The sequence below is a fragment of the Anopheles ziemanni genome, chromosome 3 (genome assembly GCF_943734765.1).
Source record: "Anopheles ziemanni chromosome 3, idAnoZiCoDA_A2_x.2, whole genome shotgun sequence".
Lineage (NCBI taxonomy): Eukaryota > Metazoa > Arthropoda > Insecta > Diptera > Culicidae > Anopheles > Anopheles ziemanni.
The window spans coordinates 56,645,389-56,668,257 of record NC_080706.1 but is presented as its reverse complement, the minus strand read 5'-3'; the positions used below and the strand labels follow the sequence as shown (position 1 = coordinate 56,668,257).

Here is a 22,869-nt window from a genome sequence, read left to right as displayed (position 1 = left end):
GGACCATTATCTTAGTTGCTACCCGTTATATCGAAAAAGCATAAAATGGCCTAAGAAGGTGGGCTTGTACCTTTTCAATTGTGCACTATTTAATGCATTTAAAACGTGGGAATATTTCAATAAGGAACATAAAGGTCTCCGATTTCCTGATTTCCTATTAAAAGTAGCCGAAATATGGTTAAAAGATTCACTTTCTGCTTCCGCGCAAACCTCTCAAGAATCATCATCATTGCGTTCATCCCAGTATGATGCGTGCGAAAGACTTTCCGGACAGATTAAACAACATTATTTAGTAAAAATTTCACAAACAGAGAAACGAGTACGACGAAACTGCCGTGTGTGTTATAAAAACAAAAAACGCAGTTTAACGAGTTATATGTGCAAGACTTGTGGAGCAGCGCTGCATCTGGAAAATTGTTTTGCTGCCTATCATTTAAAAGAAAATTACTGAATTATTATAAACTATGATGTGTGAATTATAAACAACTTTTGGTAGAAATATATGCATTGATAAATATAAAAATTTGAGCTTTGATTGTTTGTGTTATTCATCAAATTGGTTCGTAAGATAGTTCCAATACAATGAATATGAATATACAAATGCTGAAAGAAAGATAAGACAACCAACCATGCCGGCGACACCTGAAGTTGCTTTTAAAAGTATAATATTGGCTTCTCATTAAAATTAACATAAATTTTAAACTCGATGCATGTACAAGAGCCCTCTTCCCAACGATTACATTGTTTGATGCGAAAATTCTCTTTCTCTTATACCTACTATGACATACCTATTTGTTAAGTCAATGTCACAGCTACACATGTTCCGTGGAATATAGATCTAGTTAAAATAATGCATGTCAAAACATGATTTGCAAATCATAAATACCAAATATTTCTAATTCAATTTACTGACATTACCAGCGGGTACCCAATTATTTTCCATTAGGTGCATCCATGACGATGATCGTGAAGATACACGTTTTATGTTCAATAAAGTACTGAAACAGATAATGGACACCTTTATTATTGAATGCGAATACATACTTCTATTGTACATTGTTTTCATGTTGACAGTGCTTGCAATATATTTTAACGATTTGCACTAATGATGCATTACTTCTACATGCACTGCCATATCTTTACATCCAGACCTGACTTCTTTCTCTCTCCAGACGACATTTCTAATAGCTAGCTATTTCTTTTCGGCGAGAAAATTTTTGTTTTCGCATTTGTTCTAGTAAACAGAAAGAATTTTGCGTTTCCTTGCACTACACTTTCTACTGTCTTCTTTCACTGTGGACTCGACGTTGAATATTACTCGAATTAAATCAACAGCCAACTGTAAAATGCACGTTTGGATACGTTTTTCATGATTATGCCTCCATCTAATTTTTGACTTAGGATAGGGCGAATTCAATTTTCCTTCACGATTGCTTTAATTTTAGATCGCCTAACAAAAGTTTTCGAATTATTCAAACAAACATTTCGATAATTTTTTGCTTCCAAGCACATGCAAGCCAACTGTTTTCTGTTGACTGTTTGTTGTAAAATGAATTTAAAAAAAAACATATTAATCTATAATAAGTAACAAAACTAGAAAAAAAAAAATCAAACACGTCTCTTAATGTACAAAAAAAAAACGGAAACATCTGATTTCAATATTCAGTAAAGCTGTAAAAAGAATGTTGTGGCACCATCGCGATACGATGGATCGTCAACGATTTTCGCCCTACAAAGAGGACACGTTTGCTCTCGATCGAACCACGTACCGACGCACAGTTCACAAAAAATGTGGTTGCATTCAAGCAACACAGGCGAGTTAAAATTATCATGGCAAATCGAGCACTGTCCTCCGCAAGCTTGTAACTGCTCCTTGGTCGGTACTGTTCCATAACTCTGGAAAAGAATGGAAAAACAATGAATCAAATTAGTCATCATGAAATTTAACAGCAAACAAACCATTAGAACACTGGAGCAATTTGTATAATGTAAAGCACAATGTTGTCCTGATACTTTGTAAAAACTTTGTGCTCAATGTGAAGCAACTGAGCTTATGTACATTGAACTTCATTCCACATACACTGGGCCCAAAGTTAATCCGGACGCTCAAAAAATGAGCATGCGTCCGACTTTGTGGTCGATTTTAGAGTACTTAGAATTGATAACAATGATTTTTATTCATTGCATCTTCTTGGTGCACCTCCCTACGAAGTACTTGCAAAAAGAACGGTGAAAAAAATCGTATCCAAGCGGCGCAATAAACAATAGAGAGGAAAACGTCAGAATTTTGTCGGCCAATCGCAAAGTCGGACAGTTATATTTCATCATATGTTTGTTAGCTAAAGTGGTGTGTAAGTTAGTTTCGACACTTGATATTTGTTATTATCGGTGCAGACGACTCTTGGGCATCGTTAGAAGCACTCGGATGATTCGATTTATTATATTATTGAAGTTTTTATTGAAATATTCGTCACACTACTTTGTTGGAGCGAAACGTCATCATTTATCCATCATAACGATGGAAAAAGATTTCAAAACATATGAAATTAGACTTACATTAGCAAACTAACAGATTCAGACATCATCAAAAAGTATAAAACTTCAAAAAGTATCGTAAAATCACCAAAGAACTGCTCTTTGCAGCACACAATTCGGGAAAGGGGAGGCCACTCGAAATAAACGACGCGCAACGAAAGTAGAAACAAAACGTGCGACAAAAAACTGTGAAGGGGTTAAGTAGAAAAAACAGCATTAGTTATAAATACGGTCACAAGTGTCAACCACACGATCTGGCTCCATAGCTCAGCTGGTTAGAGCGTCGTGCTAATAACGCGAAGGTCGTGAGTTCGATCCTCTCTGGAGCCAATCATCAAATAACTTTTTAATTTTTTATGCTGATAAAGAAAACATGTTCAACATAAACTACAAAATAGTACTAGCATACAAAAATGGCTTGTTTTAAATGTTAACTAATCCTATATGCATCATGAAATGTTCAGGTCTATCAAACCAGCGCTTATATCAACGATACTTACCGTTTTCTGCAGAAGTTTAATAAATGATCGACGCACAAATTTGATCCTGTCGAGCAAATCGGTGGATTTGGCTACGATGTAAACTGCGGATAATATTACTCCGACCATTTTTTCAGACCCAGAGTATGATTCGAATAGAAATATGAGCCATGGTTGAATTGGCGCTGCGGCTCGGTATAGCTGGGATAACGATTCAATCATAAGATAAACTTTTCCCTATGAATAAACGAAAAAAAACAAATAAATTGGTTAAATAAAATAAAAAAATCCATCAATATTTGGTTGATCGTGCATTTGAACTTACTCGACTTTTGTAGTCCACTACTCTCGGAGGCATGAGAGTAACGACAATCTTGATAATAATAGTTATCAACTTCAATATTAAATCAGTTATACAGACGGAGAAGAGCAACGATTTCAACGATTGTGGCTGCAGATGGTCGGGCATAAACAGTATCACCAAACAGATGCTCTTCCACTCGATCACCAGCCCAAAAATCAACAGAGCCACACTAATGATTATTAGCTCACGCATCAGAACAATAATGCGCCGTTGTTTCTGCTTGGATATTTCTTGCCGTACGACCCAGTTCGCGTGGTAGAACGTCATGAGTAGCAGCAGAAAGTGCATGATGCCGTCCAGATGATCGTAACAAAGTTTGGCCACCAAGATCAATAGCAGCGGCGTATAACGTGCAAATGTGTCCATCATGGCACGCGCCTCGGGAATTTGATTTAATGCTTCGTGTACCGTGGCCTCGTCATTTGGGTGGTTCGAGGTTACGCTGTTACTTCGGGTGGCGCCTGCCATCGGCGGAACACTTCCTGTTGGTGTAGAAGCGCCACCATTTGCTGTTGCTTCTCCGTTACCGGTTGGAACACCACTATCCCCGATGCCACTACCGGATGCCATAGTAGATTGCTGTACAGCAGCTGTAGATAGCCCCGCCGATGATCCTCCTGCTGCCACTGCAGCCGTGTGAAGGTGCTGGTGCAACGGTTGGTGGTTATGGAAGTGATGATGATGGTGATGATGGTTGTAGTTGAAATTTGGAGCTATTGGCGACCGTCCGCCAATAGAATTGCTCGAAGATGCGGCATTATCATCGCCCTGCATCCACAAGAAAGGACGAATTCCAGTGCTTGCCGAAGATGAAGAGGTCGAAATCGGATAAAGTTCATTATGGGACGATCGTAGGGAAGCCACACCATTTGTTGCGCTGGTACCGGCATTGATGTTACTTCCGTCTACATCAATAATAACGTCGCTGGAGGAGGTATTGCCGACTGAACCATTGGTACCCGATAGTGGTGGTGTGCTAGAGCCTGTTCCATGGGATCGACCCGACTGAAGAAAGAGACCTCTTCGCTCCGACGAGAATAAGCTGCTCGGATGCCTCGCTTGTTGCATAAGGGACAGGAAATCGTTGAATATATCATTGCTAAAATTTGATCCTCGTCCGGATGAACCAGATCCTTCGTTTGCAGCCCTGGTTCGATCAACGGAAATGAATCGACTAAACGATACACGACCATTGCTGAAAGAACTCCGGAAACCATTGCTACCCGTTCCGTTTCCTCCGTGCGCTCCTGATGGCATAGTCGTGCTATCGATTGATCCAACCGATGTCTGGCGCTCAATTGACGATCCTTGAGAAGTCGGAATTGCATGCATTGGCGGGACTACTTCAGCCGAGAAGGATTGATCAGCTGCTGTATAAGTGGATTGACTTCCCGACGAGTTTCCGGATGTGTCTTCAACGACTGTGATCGAAATATCCGTCGGAACTATTGTGGCCGCTGCAGATTCTACTTTTGGCGTTGAATTAGCTGAAAGAGGAGTTTCAGCAGGTGGCGAGTTGGGATCAACCGTTCGTGCTAAACCCGCTTGCTGAGAATCAATCTGCTGTCTATGATGATCAGCTGTGGGTTTCGAATCGGACATTTTACACTCTATCAAGGATGTGGTTATGCACACCGTCTCCTCGGGGAAGCTTACAGCCCTGGATATATCGTTATGTTTGAGCACGGATTCAACGTTGTTCTTTACTTAGATCCCCACCACATGTGGACACCTTGTGGCTGTTTCAGTAATTTCGGAATGTATTACGCTGGCCGATACTGCTTTTGTTGATATTGTTATCGAGGTATGGCATATTTCGTCTCTGCCAACTGGAAATACAATGGAATCAAAAAACAGCGCACGACATAATAATTAGTATAAACAGGTTTTCAAACGCAATGAAATTGCATTGCACCAACACAGAGTCTTTTAAATGACATCAGAAAAGCACAACTACTAAGATTCCTACAACATTCAATCAACAACAACGGTGACTCATCTATCTGCGTAAAAATTTACAAGATGAACTTTTACCTTCTACATCTTTCCTCTTTTTCGGTTTTCCATAGAGCACATTGCAGTTTGTGGGGATTTTTTTCACAACCTAGCTGAAAGCTGGCCACAAGATAAAAAGGAGAAAGTTTGACTATCTTCCATTAAGGTGTCTGGCTTAAACGAATAGACACTTTTCCATTCGTCTCTGAAATATCAAGAAGAGAATAATGTTACAACCACTGCTCTAGCCCAGCAATAGATTTGTTGATGGCAACAACAAATTGTTTGGGATTGGGATTTGTTGGATTACAGGAAAATGTTATTATTGACACTTTTCGTTTCAAGCAAAAGACCCAAATTTTCTAAACTTGAGTTTACGATCTATTGTTTTCTTTTCTTTTTCTTGTAATGTGGTTGTCGGAAACGCTTCGTCATCGCAGCATTTTGCAAGAACAAACCTGTTTTATTAGTTGATCAGTTACATGCAAACCACTAGTACACCGAATGTTACTACTATTTTACAACAATACTAGTTGCAGAAAATTGATGACAATAACTCGATATTTGTCTGATAAATTGATAACTTCAAAGTAGTGTTGGCAGGAACGCGGATCGGAAGATCCAAAGATTCGATCTTTAGACGGATTATAAAGATTCGAAACCCATTTGACGGATTCTAAAGATTTGGATCCCATTTGTCAGATTTTAAAAATTTAATTCGATTGGGATTCGAATCAGATTTGATTTGTTTGAGACTTGTTTTGATTCGGCTGTGACTCGATCTATTTGAATATGATTTGACTCGATTTAGACACGAGGTGAGTCAAATTAATCACTAAACGAGTCAATGTAAAGACTGAATGATTGATTCCAGTTTACTCAAATCATACGTTGTATAAAATGGATTGAACATCCATTAAGGATTCCGCGTAGTTTATGTAAGGGTGGAGAAAATGAAGTCAAAAGGTAAATGAAAGCCTAGTTCTTCGTCTTCATATTGGCTCACATTTCCAGCTGAAGCTATGCAAAGTGCCTTACATGCATTCTTTTCGAATACAGGCTGGCCTCGGTTTTCGTCACCAAACGAGATAGCGACGAAAACCGAGGCTAGCGGAATAAATTCTGTCATTCTGTCATCCAAAACGCATTGAATCACATGAGTAAAGAACAAAGCACGCTGCTATAAACCAGCTTCGAACGATTTGTCAAACGACGAAAACCGGGGCCAGCCTGTATACCATGGTCTAATGTAATACTCTGGTCAAATACTGTAGAGCATTTTGACAAATCGTCAAAAGAAAAATACAAGAAACCTTTGACAGTCCGGTTAATGTTGTTTGCTTTTAGAATGACCGTTGTGTTGGGGAGTGCTATTGCGGTTGTGGTAATTGTGTCTGTTTTAAGTAAAATGTTGCATAATTTGAGCGCACACGAAGGCAGATTTGCAAGGATGCTGCTCACTGCCACGGTTAGCTGGCCGTTGGCGATCGGGAGTACTACTTCCGGAAGGTGCTGTCTCTGTTTCTTAGGCTACTGAAGTTGATAAAAGATCCCGCGTTGCATGTTGCTATTGGTCAGGTGTTTGCGTACACGTTGAAGGGTCTTCCAAAGTGCGAAACGGTCAACGGAACAGTAGGCAATGTGGACGACGAAACGCTGTCTTGCTTTTTGATCAAGCTAGTGAAGCAGGTGAATGAAACCACCTGCAGGCGCAGGCCTATCTGAAGCAGGCTTGTGCTATCTGGTTGCCGCCGAAAAGTGCAGAAAGTTGCTGCCGATACGCAGTTGTCCCAGATAGGCGTCCTCATCAAGGTATCCGATGAGTAAGGATGGGTCCTCCGCCGTCGTTTTCCCTTTGTTTATAAACAATATTTGACACTTGAGTTTAATCAATATGGTGGACATGAAATCCCCTATTCCATAACCGTAGTCATTAACCGTGCTGTATACGCAAGATATGACGTATATGGATTCATATTTGTAGATTCGAATCCCTGCAGGGAGTTGATTTTCCCACCACTATATGAGATATCGATCGATGACAGTGAAACATTTCAGCAGTTCACATTCACATTGATTAATGGTTTTAAAGTAACGGTTGGATTCAATGGACAACAGGAAAACTAGAAAAGGTAATGTTCAATACTCATTGGATAGCGTGTAGTTTATTGTAATGCATATAAAAAACCTCAACAGATACGAATATTGCAAAGGTTTAGTAAATTTTCAGATAGCCATTTTGTTTCCAAAATTTATAGAAATCATACTTTTCGCCTTTTTATCCGCTTTAACCGTTACGATCAAAGTTCAGTAGTTCTTAGATGGAATTATTTATCCAATTGATGTGTTTGGATATGTTTATATAGACTTGAGGCATCTTATGGATAGCATCAGTGCCAACGGATAAAATGCCAAACTGAAAAATGTGACCGTCATGGTCAACTTGCAATGCAGAGCCCGCACTGCCATTCAAATCGACAGCATATTTATCGTAAATTCTAGCACATATCTGATCATCCTGGAGTGTGTGCTGACTTTTTATCACCTCTCGGCACTCGGTAGCAGGAACGTATCGCATCCACATTTGCCTTTGTATACTGTCTTTAGACCAAATGGTATTATAAATGGTCTGCTGATAGTGGTCGCTCTCTTCCAGGATCGGTATCACTGGCAGACAAATAGGCCTTAGAGCTGCATAACGATATGAAACAAAAAAAAAAAAAACATTAATATAGAATTTAAAAACGCACACATGTTCGATTGATCTACTCAACTGCTGTCGAACTGTACGGTATCGTTCATGAATAAAAGAGCAATATCGTTCTCGTTAGTGACATTACTGAAATGTGGATGAATGACCACTCTGTTAACGGAACGCTTCCTAACAGGCAGTGAACAATTCCACGGAGTTACGCAATCCGGTTCGGTGCTAAGGTCGTGCTCGCCTAGCACGATTTCTGTCGGTCGATGGCGAGTTGTAGCATTCCTAGGAAGTTACGGTAAGTAACGTTGTGAAACGTTTAGTAATTTAATTCTCTAACTCACTCATTAGTCACCACTGCGCTGCCACATACGGCCGTCGTAAGTATATATTGGTTATTGATCAATGTACCGTGGCAAAAGTGCAACGATTCCTCTGGATGACGCAATAGCACTAGCCAAGGATTCTCAAACATCCGAGCGAATGTAGGGCGGTTCCGGACACTGTACGGCATTTCGCCGCAATTTTTGTTGAAGGAATTACTCAGCTCTGTGTGCAGTTTGTCCGGAAAAACCCCTGAAAAATAGTCATCAGTTTAAGTATGGAAGATCGTGAACTTATCTTATATGAGAAAGCATCTTGACAAACATTGTCCACTTATACTGAGCACCGCCATGAAAAATGTGTAAACAAAGATTATCCGCATCGTTAATCGGATTAGATGCGTGCCCACTCTCCACCGTAAACGACTCAACTGAAACCAAAGCAACTGGTTTGAAGCATTTGTTTACTTGCATGTTTGTATACCAGCAGTGTATGACAAAGTAGAAATGAGTCCAATGTAAAATTGCCATCGCTGGTGTGTATTCGACACAAAAATGTTTTATGATGCATTTGCATACATTCATTTGTGTTAGCACAAACGAACGTTACATTGTGTTAGACGCTTTCACACCTACATGTGCGTTGATTTACACGCACGAGCTTTATCGATTTGAATAAAATGGAGCGACATGCACTCTTTAAATATTCTTATCAATTGAAAACAAATTTAAATGGTTTAAACAATGTGAGTTTCAAAAATGATAACACATACAAGAATTTGCTCTGTAATGTATTCATGGACATCCATTATCACTCGTTTCATAGCTATTGCAATCAGTTTGCTACGGAAGTTTACAGCTAAAGGAAGAAAGAATTTAGACGTAGACAAAAGAGTGCCAATTAATGGCTCGCATTTTTCGTTTTCTGGCTCCATTGGCCATAGTCGGAATAATATCCAATAACTATGTTGTTGCTGAATTATCAGATATAGAATCTGATGGGTCACTCCTGCTCAATAATGAGGAATGTGGAAAACGGCATTACGAAAAATCTGAATTCCCTGTCAATTCTCGTTTGTTCGAGCATCCCTGGCTTGTTCGGTTTGGCTTCAAACGGGACGATTTAGTAATTAACATTTTTCAAGGGCTTTTGATCCACAAAGAGTATGTGTTGACGACGGTACACGTGGCACGGTTTGAAGACTTTGGGCAACTGTAAGTATCATTTTGTAAATAATTAAAATAATTTTTATGTCAATATCTTTCGATTAATGAATATTTATAGTACATACGCGCGTCTGGGAGAATACAACACCACTAGTGATCGTGACTGCATAGAGGGGAATTCAAATCAAAATAAAGATTGTGCCCCCGCTGTACAGGATATTTTAGTCGATGTGGTAATTCCCCATCCAGATTTTAATCTGTTCAAACAGTCGAATAATATCGCCCTGGTGAAACTACGCTCGGCAGCTAACATAAATGGGTTATCAGTGGTCCCTATCTGTTTGAACCAAGAACTGGACGTTGAGGCGTTCTTGTACACTGCCTCTTGGTGTGGACGAAGAGATACGGGTCTGTCTATGGTCCCAAAGCAGTACCAACTGGAAAAAATCAGCCCTCAGGACTGCAGCGACCGCATGCCTGGTTACACCATACACTTGACTGATGGAATGTTTTGTGTAATTTTCGGAAAAACCCATAGAACACCGCAGGCAGATAAGAAAAAAGAGCCAAACCTACGGGGAGGAAACGGAGGACCTATTTTCACCGTGCAAGGAGACAACAAAATCTATCTTATTGGGCTTTTGTCGTACGGACCTCGATACCCGGCCGCACTAGATCAACCTTATATAATCACACCGGTAGCGCCGTACTACAATTGGTTCACGGAAACCATTCAGAGTGATCTTGAAAAACGAAAGTATACATCCTTCACATAACTTGAAGCTCGCCAAAATGAATCTCCTGGTTTGTATATTTGCTTTTATGTTCACATTTGTAATGATGATGAATAAAAATGACCTTTATTACTGCATATCATTGAGTATGGTGTTGTGGATCCAGTTGGCGTGAGTAGTAATATTAACGTACACATATGGATCACGGTAGGTAGCGTTAGCTAGACCAATCGAAAGTATTCCTAGCTGAAAGATACGATCGTGGAATTCAACCAGCAGCGGAGAACCGGAACCATTCATCAAACGAGCCGCCATTTGCCTTTCATATTTCGCACAAATTTGCCCTTCGTGCAGGATCAGTAGGTTTGCGGTAAATTTTTCACAAATTGCATGTGGTACATATTTCATCGGGATTTGTTTAGGAAGTGCGCCTTCCTCGGGCCAAAGTACATCATATTGGACTGGAATGTGTACGGAAGATGCTATGATCGGAGTCAGTGGCAAGCAAATCGGCTGAATACCTGGAACACAGAGAACAAGGTGTTACATCCATTCAGCGTACCATTCCGGCTCCTACACACTGGTAGTGTAGTAATTGTCAATACTCAACTGTTGCTGTACGTGACATTTGCATTTAGGACTACAAGAGCAATATCATATTCAAATGAAGATCCTTTAAAGCCCGGATGAGCAATGTAGTTTCCTATTGTCAGCTCCATAATCGGGTCGGTACAATTTCCATTCGAATCGCAGTCGAGATCTCGGTTGCGCTCATACTCTCCTAAAACGGCAATCGTTCTGCAAAAGAGTCGATCGATTGATCATGTTAAAAAACATGGCACATCTAACGCGACGTACGCGTGATCACCACATTGCTCCCGTACTTACTCATTCAGTACAATCGTTTCAGTACAAATTGCCGTAGTCAGCACATGGCGTTCGGTTAGCAACGTTCCATGACAGAATCCATCGTTCTCCTCTGGATGACGAAACATGATCAACCAAGGGTTCTCAAATATTCTACCATTTTCTGGCTTAAGCCGTTCGGTGTAGGGCGTTTCGCCGCACCTTTTGTTCAACACTTCGCTTAGATCAAATTGTACCTTATCCGGAAATATCCCTTAAACGAAAGAAATCAATGCAATTTTAACTTCACTCGTCTTTTTAATTAAACTTGTTTACTCACAATCACCCTGCACTGTCAAGATCAGCACTAAAAAAATATAACCTTTTATGTATAAGTCCATGGTTGTTAATATGCTATTGTAGCGTGTCACCCTTCGTGAATGACTTCATCAAATGGATCACATCTGACAATCTCCGTTGGTGCAAGCAGAGCTCGAGGGATGCGTCTGTCAGTTTACAAGTGGAATTTCCGAAACGTTATCGCAGCGCCGGTGCTGAAACTTGTTATTCATAGTTGCAACGCTAGTCAGAGCATTCAACAAACACAAGCTGTGTGTATGGGTTTTGCCCTTTGAGTCTAAGATTCTGGCATTACTTAAGAGAATAATTATGAGTCAAACAATGTGGGATTATTGGTTTATATTCAACGAATCATTTATTTCACATTCTTTTCAATTTTAAAGTACTTCTAGAAGCCAGAATCGAAGTTAAACACTATCAGGAGCCGGCTTCAACCTATCGCTTACAAGTATACGATCATAATGAAATGATCCGATCCGGTGCCTGTTGATAAGCTTTGTCTTTGCAATGACCTCCTCTGATACATTAAACGTTGCCTCTTAGCACCAACAATGGTACATGGTCTACATACTATGTACAATCCAACCTTTGTAGAATGATACAAACAAACGATTTCAACGAATCTATTTTCTTCCATTTTCAAACCTTCATCTTTATAAAAGAGAAAAAAGGAGAGTAAAGGATAAACAATGTCTCCCACAAAGAAGAAAATAGCCACAGTCATTCTACACGCAAAGCCGCCTGGGTCGAAATAAAATTAAAGTCTATAGGAAACTCGTTTAACCGACCAGCCTATCGATCGATCGATCGCATTTTGACTGATCAAGGTATGGCAGAATTTGCTGTTCAAGATAATTGAACAGGATGGGTGTTCTTTTCGAAATCGTGAAATTGTGTTCATCTCATAGCTAATCCACTACTTCCGCGATGGGCATCAATTCCGTTGATCGAGAAGAAATGGCATTCTTGTTCTCTACTGGATCATCTGCAGGTAACGGTCTTCCTCAAAGTACGAGCTCAGCGACGTGCTCATATCGTTAATGACCAGGTTCGACGACGGATGCGTGCTGCTGCTAACCATGTCGGCTGCCGATTCGCTCCAATTCTGGCAGTTCTGAACGTACTCGAGAGTGCGCTGGTACGTGTCAGACCCCATGGCACTGCCGTTGTTTGTCGCTTGCGCCATGACAATACCGTTGTCTTCGGTAAGTGACATTGGCAAAGCGGGTGGCGGGGCAGCAGTAGCCGTAGGGTCACCAAAACCGGTCGGTGTGGATGGTAGCGGAGGTGTTTGAAGGCTGCTTTCCATCGGTTGCGGTGGAGCCGAAGGGGCAGCAATCGCAACTGAATTTTCGATCGATTGCTGGCATCCGTTGGCACCAAGTGGCGGGGCTATGGCACCGCTCGGCGTAATGGCAGCGATTGCGGGAGACATCTGAGATTGGCTGATGTCTCCACACTGGATTTCAATGTTCGCCCTAGCGACATTGCCGGATATGTTCTCCGCTGCCGTTGAATTGCGATGCTGATTGTTGCTGGTTGCGGCGAAACTGGCCACATTGATGCTGAAAGGATTCTTATGCTGATTATTTTGCATCTGTTGCAGCTGGTGTTGCTGCATTGGACCATTTCCAAGCTGTTGCTGCTGCTGCTGCTGCTGACTGGATGGACCTGCAGCCGAAGGCTGATTGATGTGAAGTGATCCCTGCATCATCATTGCAAGACAACAATGGTGAGCACTTTGATCAGTTCGGTGATAGTATCCGATCATGTTTGAACAAGCGATTGGACGCATTTGTTGTTGTTGTTGTTGTAGCTGTTGTTGTTGCTGCTGCTGTTGCTGCTGTTGCTGTTGCTGTTGAAACTGCTGTTCTTGCTGCTGTTGCTGGGAATAAACTTCGGTGCCATTGTTACTCATACCATAGCTGTTGTTTCTATTATTGAAGTTTTGCATGTCATTAACGTTGTGCATCATTTGACACTGAACGGGAGGATGAGTTTGTTGACCCTGGGTAGCTGGTGTCTGTTGCGACATCATCTGCGAAGGTATCGAGTAGTTGTTGGTATTGCTGGTGGTTGGGGCTAAGGGGGCAACCGTATTATCAGGCATCATCGGTGACATCACCTGTTGGTGTTGCGGTGTTTGTGGCGACATAACGTTGCTCATAAGGCTACAATCGTCGTTGCTATACTGTGACTGTGGGCTCATTAGCATGTTCGATTGAGGTTGGGTAAAGTTAACGGCTGGGTGAGGGCGGCTTATCGTTCTATTACCACCACCACCGCCGAATGCACCGTTATCGTTTTGCGCTGCGTTCCAATTACTTCCGCCACCAGGTAATGGATCACTGGGTGTTTCGGTGGTCGTTCGATTAGCAACTTTGCTAGTCCCACCTACGTCTCCAGCCATATCGGCTACCTGATTGAGATATTGTAACATCTCATCCGGGATGACCAGTTTGTTTTCCACCATTTCACCTTCCTCGACTTCGTCCAGTACAACCTCTTGGTTCGGGTGTAGCTTGCCAGTGTTGGGAGGATTAGAAATTTTATTGTTCATCGAAGCAACTCCCGTTCCGGAGCCCGGTGCTGCACCATCTCCAGCTCCGGATGTGGCCGTGCAAGTTGGGACACTCCGTTGGCTGTGTTGCGGGTTCGCTGGTACCATGCGTCGGTTCATATACTGAGAGTTCATACGGCCAGCCATTGGACCGACAGTTAGCATACCATTACCGGTACTGGTAGTAGTATGTGATCCACTAGCCACGGGTTCCGACATACGCCTATCGATCTGTCCTGCTGGGGCGTGCTGCTGTTGACCGAAGAAACTCATACCCCCATTACTCGTGTTGTTCGGAATGGAGTGTCGTGAACCGTTTACACCGGATTGTCCACCCATGGCGTTCATGGAGTTCATCATCTGACCGTTTCCGCCGAACCGTTGCAGATGGGTAGCAATCAGATGAGACGAAGGTGGTGGTGGCAAGCTTTGACCACCCGTCGTGGCCGTCGACATGGAGCTAGATCGTCGAGAGCTGCCCGGGGAGATCGGATCGTACAGTGACGAGGAGTTATAGTAACTGGGTCGCATGGTTGAGATCGAGCTTTGCTGAGATGCCTGGCTACTGCGACGACTAATATCCGCCGATCGCATGCTGTAGTATGAACTGCTAGTCGTGCTGTTGTTGCTATCGCGTCGGTTCTGCGCTGGATTGAGGTACGCATTCATCATCATCATTGTCGCCGTGGTCGTGGATGATGGTGGACCGGGTGGACGCATTTGTAGGTCCGTCTGGCCAGCTTTGCCAATCGTGGGCGATGGATGTGACATTGGCTGCGGGGGTGGCGTAGTGCCTGGTTCCATCTTGAGATCGGTAATCTTTTTGTTCAGCTCCCCGAGACCAAAGCTACGCATATGTCCACTGTTCATCTCCGGTATGTTGGAAAGTGGATTGCTACCGAGCAGAGAGCTCTTATGGTTAATGCGATTCTTGAACCGGTTTCTAGGATTATTGCGAGTCGCAACTGCTGTCGCAGCTCCCGTCGCCCCACCGAGATCGACCATCTCACGCAGCACGTACGGTAGGTCGGCCACCTCAAGATCCTCGTCAACGTATGGCCACGCGGGATCATCAAGTCCCACCATACTGCCCAACTGCATGTTTCCTCCGTCATGCAGCTCTTCACCGAGTCCAGCGGTGAGTGCCGAAATGGACATGGGGCTATTGATCGGCGGATGGGTCGGTGAGTTGGCATCAGACTCCGACTTAATACTAGGACTGCTCATGCTTGTTGTCTTATCCTCGCTTCTGGGACTGCTATCGAACATATGATTCGAGCCTTCTCCGTCTTCGCCAGCACCGTCGCCACCGCTGCTTCCACCGCCGCCATAGTTATTGCCTTTGTGCTTTTTATTGGCATAAAATTCTGCTCCATGGACCGTTTTCACATGCTTCCGCAGCGAGCTTGGATCAGTGTATCGTTTCGTACAGCCTGGTGCTTTGCAAACGTATGGTTTCTAAAAAAAAAATAGACGACCAATTCATTAACAACGGGTTCCTCCTCTACCACTCCCTCATAATTTATAAATATTTCCATAAAGAAGAATCGAACATATTTGCCTACCTCATTGCTATGAGTTCGATTTTGATGTTTGGCACGATCGGATGCATTACTGAATGCTTTGCTGCAACCCGGATACTCGCAGGTATATGGCTTTTCGCCCGTATGTGAACGAAGGTGAGTCTTAAGGTTCTCCAGTCTTGAATACGCTTTACAACAGCCTTCGAACTGAAACGAAAAGAAAGTAGAATTGTTGCAAAACAGTCCACTGGTACAAGTAACAGTTCGTTTCATTTGGAGTCCAGCCCATCACTTACCGTGCACTTGTGCGGTTTTTCACCCGTATGACGACGCATGTGCACCACAAGCATGTACTGTGCTTTGAACGGTTTCTCGTCTCGCGAACAATCGTCCCAGCGGCAGACAAAAGATTTTTTGTTGGCATGAATGTGATCGTTGTTGATGTGCTTCACCAGTTCATCCTGGGTGTTAAACTCCAGCGAACAATCTCGCCAGTGGCAGTTGGTTTCTATGAAATCTCCCGGTTCATCCTTTGGCTCTGTCGTATCCGCTCTGGACCCCCCATCATGACCGATTCCGCCCACTTCTCGATAACCACCACACATTCCCATTGCGTTGCTCATGTTACCATTGTTGCAACTTACGTCCATTGCACTTCCACCAGCACCTTCACCAAGAGTTCCACCGGCTAGATCGCAACCACCACCTCGTCCGCCACTGCCCAGTTCTGGATGCACAGGACTCAGATTTAATCCACCGTTGTGAGTTGTGGAGGTGGCCAAATTTGATCCCTGGTTAGACGGTCCTTGGGTAGAGGTCGGGCTTAGATGGTTATTCGAGGTGATTTTTGTTGCACGATCGTCCTGCGGACTCCCCTTGTGGGTAGGCACGTGTAGTATTCCATCCCGTTTAACGCGGGATTTTTTCTGCTGTGCAGTACTGGCGCTGTCCGCTTCGACACGGGTCACTTGTGAGCTGGATGTGGGTTGTTCTTGCTTCTTGCTCGAGAGATCAGTTATTTGCTGCGAGTGAAAAGTTTGGTTGCTTGTTAGATGGGAATCTTGTTTGGGCATAGTATTGTGTCGTACCTGTGGTTTGCTGAGCGAATGCCCTGGATGCAGCGGATGATGCGACAGTGAGAACATACTGGCCGTCGGCGTGTGGTGTCCTGGGAGTGTATGTAGGAAGCCACTGCTGCGCAGTAAATGCTGCAGGTGAGGTGGCATAGCACTGTGCATGCCGAGGGTGGGCCCAAGCGCGCTGGCCGATAGATGGCCGTACGAACCGCTGGTACTGCTGCTACGCGAAGCGTTGACCAGTGAAGCAAGAGAGTTTGGAGAGTACCGTATCATCGAGCTGATATCGAACGAATCCGAGTACGGCGATGATGATAAGGCGCGCTTGCGACTCACGCTGGCCCGAATACTGCCCGGCCGGGGACTGTTTAAGCGGCTAGCTGCGTCGATGCTGAAGTGAAAATCCGCACTAGCCAGTGAACTGGCCGGATGCAGATCGGCAATTGCGTTTCGGGCGTTGATGTACTCTGATGTCAGCCCAAGGCCTACGGAATGAAAATAAAGAAGAAAAAACCATTAATATGGCCAATCGGAAGTAAGACGTTAATTATCTCACGCATATGGGTACGAAAAACGATTGATATCTCATTTGTAATGCAACACCACCCTCTAGTGGCCGAGATCATCGAGACCATTAATGATCATTGTTGAAATGTCATTCATCGCACAAGGACCTGACTTCTCGTTCTTTCGCTTTCCTCGATTGAATGGCCTCCCTGCTGCAGCTGAAACCATCGGTTACGGTTTTATAACCGGCCATAAAAGTGCCATCGAACATAGTCGAATCTTGGCCCGCGCTGACGCTTCGCGTCCTTTTCATGAGCGTGTCCGAGCAACAACTGTCCGCCTGGCATGGTGACAACTCTTCCATATCTAATACGGAATCACCATCGAAGCCAACTTCTACGGTCAACATCGTTTGCCACACGGCAACCCGAAAACACGTTAGAGCTTCAAGGCAATAGGCATAACACAGCGCTGGGGCGTGAGTTGCGTCGCTTGTTGTTCGGGGCAGGTTTCGGGTTCCACCCACAACACATTTCTTTTCGTTTGCTTTCCTGGAAGGTTGCAAATGCAGGAACCGCAAGCAAAAGAAGACATGTAAACAACGACTCATGAGCCCTACTCAAAAGCGACGAATCGATATGCCCAAAAGCGCACTGCGTGAACTACAAGTCATTGGTATGCGCGTTAGATATTTGGTATTCGGCAGGCGTTCGCAATGAAGATCACAACGATGTCCGAATTCGACCCAAGTGCACTCCAATGCCGGCGAGACTGTGAGGCCATCGTTGGTAGCCAGAAATGGACGTACTGCATCGTTGTCATTCGGTTGCATGATCATGGCGCCGCCAACTTGATCAAAGCAACGGGCGCATTATGCAGAACCTGACCGAGAAGATGCTCAACCATATTCACAAACCTGTTCGCGAATTAGTCACATTGTACACGTGCTGCAAACCGTCCACGTATCAGCGAACAACTTCGATAAATTGCCCTCGTCCGATTTTTCCAACACGAAAAATGAAACGATGCGGTATGTCCGCACCGACACCGGGATGCTCAGCGCGGTTTACGATCAAGGTTTCTTACAACGTTTTCCTCAGGATCGCAACTTCTTGCCTGGGGTTGGGGTACGTCTTCCGCGTATTTTTTTCATACATAAATTTAATTTACGAGGGTATGACTGCATTTATAAACCCATTTGGCACGCAACCTAGTGAAATGATGGCGTTAGCAAGCATGAATGAAGATCGGTTGACATTCACGAGATACTCTTCTGGAGGGAACACGTCCGACACTAAGCAACGACGTATGGCATATTTTATACATTTGGTAACGAGGTTGAACGATGATTTCGCGAACAGTGAAACAACACTTTTAGCTAAATTGAACCAAGGCTTGATCGTTAAATCGATCATCGTGGAACTTCTTCCAGAAGACAACAAACCAGAGGCGAACAATGTACAGTACGTCGCTTAGCATTGGATGATTTCCTGAAGCGCGTCTCTGGCTCTAAGAACTAGAACGTGTTCGTACTTATAAATAGGTAACCCTTCCTCTGTGTGCTGCACGCACCACGCAAACCATTTCCAGCCTCGGCCGGTTGGCGGCTGGCAGGGCGTTTAGCTTAGAAATGCTCCCGGCGTTCCACACGACCCGATGGCGTGTCGTTGTTGGACCCGCGATTGCACTTCTGTTTCCTTCTCCCGTGGCCCGGGTGTTTGTTGGTTTCACACGCGGCCGAGAAAGAGTGGGTGTAATTTGTTTGCATTTTATTGTTGTTTTTATTTCATTCAAATGTTTTGCCCGAACCTATTTCGTCACCGTCCTCCTGGAATGGGGAACTGGGGGCGGCGTGTGCCGACAGTGCTGATCTTGTTGCTTGCGAATGGCCAGTAACGTCACAGCGGGGATACGTACGACACACAGAAGCAGCAGTGAGTTTTATGAGTTTTTTGAAATAATATTTTGACTCCCACCCCGCTCCCCGGGGCCTGCCGCTCGGGCGTTGTTCGAGGTTTCGCGAGACGACCCCGACACCATCGGCGTTTGGATGCGGCGCAACCGGAAGGAGAACCGGGAGACATTAGTCATTCGGTAGTTAAAATACCAGACCCGCGGCAACCGTACACCCGAGGCGGATACGTATCCCACGAGCGCCAAGTAGAATGATCGATAGGGGAAGCAGTAGGGCGAGAGACATGCACAACAGCCGAACCGAAATGAAGGCCCACCGACATCCCGCAATGGCAGGTATATTTTTAACGGCTAATGGAAGCATTTGTTTGCATCGTGCGTTACACGACCGCAACGACAACAACAAGGGGCATCGTCGTATCGGCACACGGGATGTGTTCTGATGTGTTTGTTGACGGTTGCTTCGTCTCCCGAACGGACACTTCCGGCTGATGCCGGCGTTCGTTGATCGTTTAGCTCTGCTCGCGGCATGGATATGGGGCGGCAAGTGACAAGGTCGTTCCGGGTCGCACAAGAACCTTACCGTGGAGGGACGCAGAGGCGTGTTGTAGCGAGTACAGGTGCTCCATGTAGCCGGGTATCCTGTACGCCGGATGAAAGTCACTGGGATGTGGCACTGGTACGGAAGGGATGTTGGTCTGGCCAGCAGATGAACCCAGCGATGTCGCTCCGGTGGTGCCGTTTGGCGTCGGCAGCCCGGGACTAGAACCGCCAGCCGCTCCGGCCGCCGGTGAAGTGCCGTTGCTAATCGAAGTCGTGCCATTCCCGCCGGTACTGCTCGAGCGCTCGCCGTCCCCGTTCAGTGACGCACCGGAAGTGGCCGGCGGAGAGATTGTGAGCGGTACGATGGTGGCGGACGCGGGTGGATGAGGAGGTAATACGGAGCCGCTGGCATGTGCGGCCTCGGCGCTGGCTACGGCCGCGGCAACCGCCGCTCGACGGGCACTCAAAAATTGCAGTTCTGCAAAGTTGGCATTATTCGCGAGGCTGCAAAGAGAAAGGAAAGGAGAACAGACAAGAGGTTAGCAAAGCGTGATAAAATACGATCATGGGTAAACACATGACAATGTCGCCGATGGACTGTTGTAGGCCACGCAACGGGAAAACGAAAACATAATTTCTGCACGTGTACATTTCGAGCCGTTGCGTTTTGCATCACGCTGCACAATTTGAGAACACATCTCAACAAGATCAATGCTTGCGCAGGCCCGACGCGTGCTCCTCAGCGAGAAAGCTGTTTGCAGGGCGGTTTTGCGCAGCTCGCAGACCACATGTAAATGGCTCGGCGAACGGCGAACGTGTCATACTTCCAATGGCGGGAAGAAGGGGCCACACTGGCGGGAAAGAAAAGCTGCCCCGGCCGATTGCAATCGTTCGGTGTTATTTTTTAACATTTTAATATTTCATCCCCGACGGTGTCGGCGGCTTGGTCGGAAAGATCAGATACATTAAAGCATTGTTTTCCGCGGCATGTTGGTCGCCAGCGCGCAACGATGTCGAATGGCCGCCATATTCAAATTGAGGCTAGCTCTTCCATCGCCCGCCGTGCCGAGGGGTTTGGTTACGTTTTTATCCAATTGAAAAGATATCGATCAAACACGAGAAAGTGTACCTCGACCTACGACACACGATGATCGTGATGGATGGAGACATCACCAAGCTGGAGTTGATAGAAGCGGTGATATTACCGCTTTTCTGGCGAACAAATGAACAAATCATCGAACCTGAGGGGAGCGATTTTTCATATCAGTTGTAGATCTTCCGAAATGAATATATTTTAATATTTTTTTAAGGAACTAATTCTTCTGCTATCATGATCCTTAACGAAACTTTTATATTTTTTCCCTACATAAAAATCAGTAAAATGTTTCATCACTCGTGTACATACATATATTATTTTTAATTAAACGACAAAAAACCACTTTTCCCACCGACTATGTTTATTTAGCAATCATGATCTACTAGAAGTTTGCCAATTCATGATCTGCTAAAAGTTTGCCGAAACAATTTATGTACGCACAGATTTTAATCCAATACTTATGAGGCTACACATAAACTCACAGTCCCAAACAATCGCAAAACACTGAAAAAATAACGAAGGAGCTTCTTATACATTTTTTGCTTATCCTGTAGTAATGTGAGTGCTAGCTCCATGCAAAACTCGGACCATTTTAAACAGTTAGACTTAGAGTATGGTTTCATGTGGTGACAATCCAGACCACCCGTAAGTTTAAATGAAAAAATAGAATTTGTTCAAAATTTGAGACTTTCCTTCCGATGGAGTTGTGCTGTCATGAGCAGCGTTGCGTTTATGATCAGTAGTAGATTTAGCAAATTTAGCTTTAACTCGACGCCACAGCATCTGACACCACGCTTATGTTCAGGACGTCCTGTAGCACTTGTATTGAGTTAGTGCTGATGTACGTTGAACTTCCTTCTGAGATTCGCTTCTTTTGGCGAACCACGGCGACAGGAAATACCATCGTTTAGAGGGAAAAAGAAAATTGAAGCACTCACGATCGCTCGCATACTGATGACGAGGCAAGCGCGTTAAACGGGGAACACACCATAGAGCAGTGCTCTCGGATTTCGCACGCCCGAACCCGGCATCCACCGGCAGCCTGCAAGAACGTAACATTACGCCTCGTCGTGCCAGTGGCGGGTCGCTACCGAGTCCGCAGGCATGTTGGACCGGCAGAAAATGGAAGAATGGAGGTGGCCAACCGGTACGCCAAGCAACGGCATTCGCATCCGCAGTGCAACGTGATCCTTCCCTTTTGAGCGGCTGGAGTTTCTTTTGTTTACGGTGATAAACTTCATCCACCAGCACCATCTACATCGGTCGCAACTGCAGGTTCCTCTTGCCTTAGGTCTTGGCAGGGATGCGGGAACACCGGGTGGTTCGACATTTCAAACCCGCGGCTGCGAAGGGGCCCGGAAAACGAATCTTCCGGGGATCGGATTTTGGAAGGTGGTCTATTGAGCTGGCTGGCCGCTTTCCCCTCGCCCTTTGTCACGAAAGGCCGTACGACCAACAAACGGTCTCCAAGTGCATCTCTAATTGTGTTGCATTGCGCAAACGGGGAAAGGAGGAAAATAAATCACGATCTCCAGCGAAATAAAACAATCTCAGCTAACCCGATAATTCAATAGGCACGGTTTGGGAAACGAGTCGATCTTTGGCGGTGCGTAGACGGAGGAAAGCACCCCCGGGGGAATGGAACAACAGGAAGCCTGCCGTCGAGGAGAGCACTCCATCATGTGTAACCCGAAACTCGACAATACTTTGAGCTCGGGTGTGCGCGAAAAGTTCTGCTGTAAGATCGCGATCTTTGCGCTGCGGGCTTGAAAAATCAGGATGTGGAAAATACAACCGGGGGAGTGATTTCTTTTGGTTGATAAACAAATTATTATCTATTACGCTGGGTTCGTCATACGACCAGCCATGGGAGGTGCGGTCGAATGCAGGACGGATGCAACGCGATTCCCGGGCGAATGAACTATTGTGCATAATTGAGAAATAACATTAAGAAAAAAGGAATCGAAAGGAATCGAAAAGCAGAACACTACACTGATCATCTAGATCTGACGTGTGTGTGAGTAAGGATGATTCGACGATGAGACGAAATTATATACCACTCGGGGATGCTGTTGCTGTCAGGTTCAATTTATTCTTCCACTTTGCGGGGAGGTAAAAGGACACCAACGGTAGGTGTATTCTTTTC

The 22,869-nt window shown here is 44.6% G+C and overlaps 5 protein-coding genes and 1 non-coding gene across 7 annotated transcripts in view; 2 read left to right on the top strand and 4 right to left on the bottom strand.

Annotated features, from left to right (window-relative positions):
• Positions 1-1,645: 1,645 nt before the first annotated feature.
• Positions 1,646-5,192, bottom strand: LOC131288355 (RING finger and transmembrane domain-containing protein 2). Its single transcript, XM_058317479.1, has 3 exons — positions 3,340-5,192; positions 3,036-3,251; positions 1,646-1,896 (listed from the first exon to the last, which is right to left on the bottom strand). Exons 1-3 carry the CDS (start codon positions 4,978-4,980, stop codon positions 1,663-1,665), a joined length of 2,091 nt encoding a protein of 696 aa, XP_058173462.1. The 5' UTR covers positions 4,981-5,192; the 3' UTR covers positions 1,646-1,662.
• Positions 2,792-2,865, top strand: Trnai-aau (transfer RNA isoleucine (anticodon AAU)). Its single transcript has one exon. It is a non-coding gene; the product is annotated as a tRNA-Ile (tRNA).
• Positions 5,193-7,534: 2,342 nt separating the features above from the next.
• LOC131288083 (melanization protease 1) lies at positions 7,535-8,853 on the bottom strand. Of its 2 annotated transcripts, XM_058317182.1 has the most exons (4): positions 8,723-8,853; positions 8,419-8,650; positions 8,148-8,359; positions 7,535-8,064 (listed from the first exon to the last, which is right to left on the bottom strand). In XM_058317182.1, the coding sequence occupies exons 1-4, from the start codon at positions 8,778-8,780 to the stop codon at positions 7,691-7,693; spliced, it is 876 nt and encodes a 291-aa protein (XP_058173165.1). In that variant the 5' UTR covers positions 8,781-8,853; the 3' UTR covers positions 7,535-7,690. The 2 variants fall into 2 exon arrangements, with proteins under 2 accessions (XP_058173165.1, XP_058173166.1); XM_058317183.1 differs by lacking the exon at positions 7,535-8,064 and having other exon boundaries at positions 8,290-8,359; positions 8,486-8,650.
• A 16-nt stretch (positions 8,854-8,869) lies between these two features.
• LOC131285073 (CLIP domain-containing serine protease HP8-like) lies at positions 8,870-10,407 on the top strand. The gene is made up of 3 exons (XM_058313931.1): positions 8,870-8,888; positions 9,384-9,612; positions 9,683-10,407. Exons 1-3 carry the CDS (start codon positions 8,870-8,872, stop codon positions 10,338-10,340), a joined length of 906 nt encoding a protein of 301 aa, XP_058169914.1. The 3' UTR covers positions 10,341-10,407.
• Positions 10,408-10,903: 496 nt separating this feature from the next.
• LOC131285072 (CLIP domain-containing serine protease B9-like) lies at positions 10,904-11,545 on the bottom strand. Its single transcript, XM_058313930.1, has 3 exons — positions 11,485-11,545; positions 11,187-11,418; positions 10,904-11,096 (listed from the first exon to the last, which is right to left on the bottom strand). Exons 1-3 carry the CDS (start codon positions 11,543-11,545, stop codon positions 10,904-10,906), a joined length of 486 nt encoding a protein of 161 aa, XP_058169913.1.
• A 388-nt stretch (positions 11,546-11,933) lies between these two features.
• LOC131289873 (transcriptional activator cubitus interruptus) overlaps positions 11,934-22,869 on the bottom strand; it is a 45,612-nt gene continuing 34,676 nt past the window's right edge. The window contains exons 2-6 of the mRNA XM_058319212.1: positions 19,668-20,131; positions 16,676-17,148; positions 15,884-16,609; positions 15,630-15,794; positions 11,934-15,522 (exon numbers count right to left, since the gene is read on the bottom strand). Coding sequence (XP_058175195.1) covers positions 12,478-15,522; positions 15,630-15,794; positions 15,884-16,609; positions 16,676-17,148; positions 19,668-20,131 — 4,873 coding nt within the window. The 3' untranslated portion in view covers positions 11,934-12,477. The remainder of the gene's footprint in view (positions 15,523-15,629; positions 15,795-15,883; positions 16,610-16,675; positions 17,149-19,667; positions 20,132-22,869) is intronic.

What these genes read in the sequence shown, in the direction of transcription:
- LOC131288355 (XM_058317479.1), bottom strand. Translation starts at nt 4,980, where the DNA reads ATGTCCGATTCGAAACCCACAGCTGATCATCATAGACAGCAGATTGAT. An exon ending in TAGTGGACTACAAAAGTCGA is followed by an intron (nt 3,252 to 3,339) that starts GTAAGTTCAAAT and finishes GTTTATTCATAG; the next exon opens with GGAAAAGTTTATCTTATGAT. An exon ending in TTAAACTTCTGCAGAAAACG is followed by an intron (nt 1,897 to 3,035) that starts GTAAGTATCGTT and finishes ATTCTTTTCCAG; the next exon opens with AGTTATGGAACAGTACCGAC.
- LOC131288083 (XM_058317182.1), bottom strand. Translation starts at nt 8,780, where the DNA reads ATGCGGATAATCTTTGTTTACACATTTTTCATGGCGGTGCTCAGTATA. An exon ending in GCTCAGTATAAGTGGACAAT is followed by an intron (nt 8,651 to 8,722) that starts GTTTGTCAAGAT and finishes ACTATTTTTCAG; the next exon opens with GGGTTTTTCCGGACAAACTG. An exon ending in TACCGTACAGTTCGACAGCA is followed by an intron (nt 8,065 to 8,147) that starts GTTGAGTAGATC and finishes ATCGTTATGCAG; the next exon opens with CTCTAAGGCCTATTTGTCTG.
- LOC131285073 (XM_058313931.1), top strand. An exon ending in TTTGAAGACTTTGGGCAACT is followed by an intron (nt 9,613 to 9,682) that starts GTAAGTATCATT and finishes GAATATTTATAG; the next exon opens with TACATACGCGCGTCTGGGAG.
- LOC131285072 (XM_058313930.1), bottom strand. Translation starts at nt 11,545, where the DNA reads ATGGACTTATACATAAAAGGTTATATTTTTTTAGTGCTGATCTTGACA. An exon ending in CTTGACAGTGCAGGGTGATT is followed by an intron (nt 11,419 to 11,484) that starts GTGAGTAAACAA and finishes CTTTCGTTTAAG; the next exon opens with GGATATTTCCGGATAAGGTA. An exon ending in GAAACGATTGTACTGAATGA is followed by an intron (nt 11,097 to 11,186) that starts GTAAGTACGGGA and finishes ACTCTTTTGCAG; the next exon opens with AACGATTGCCGTTTTAGGAG.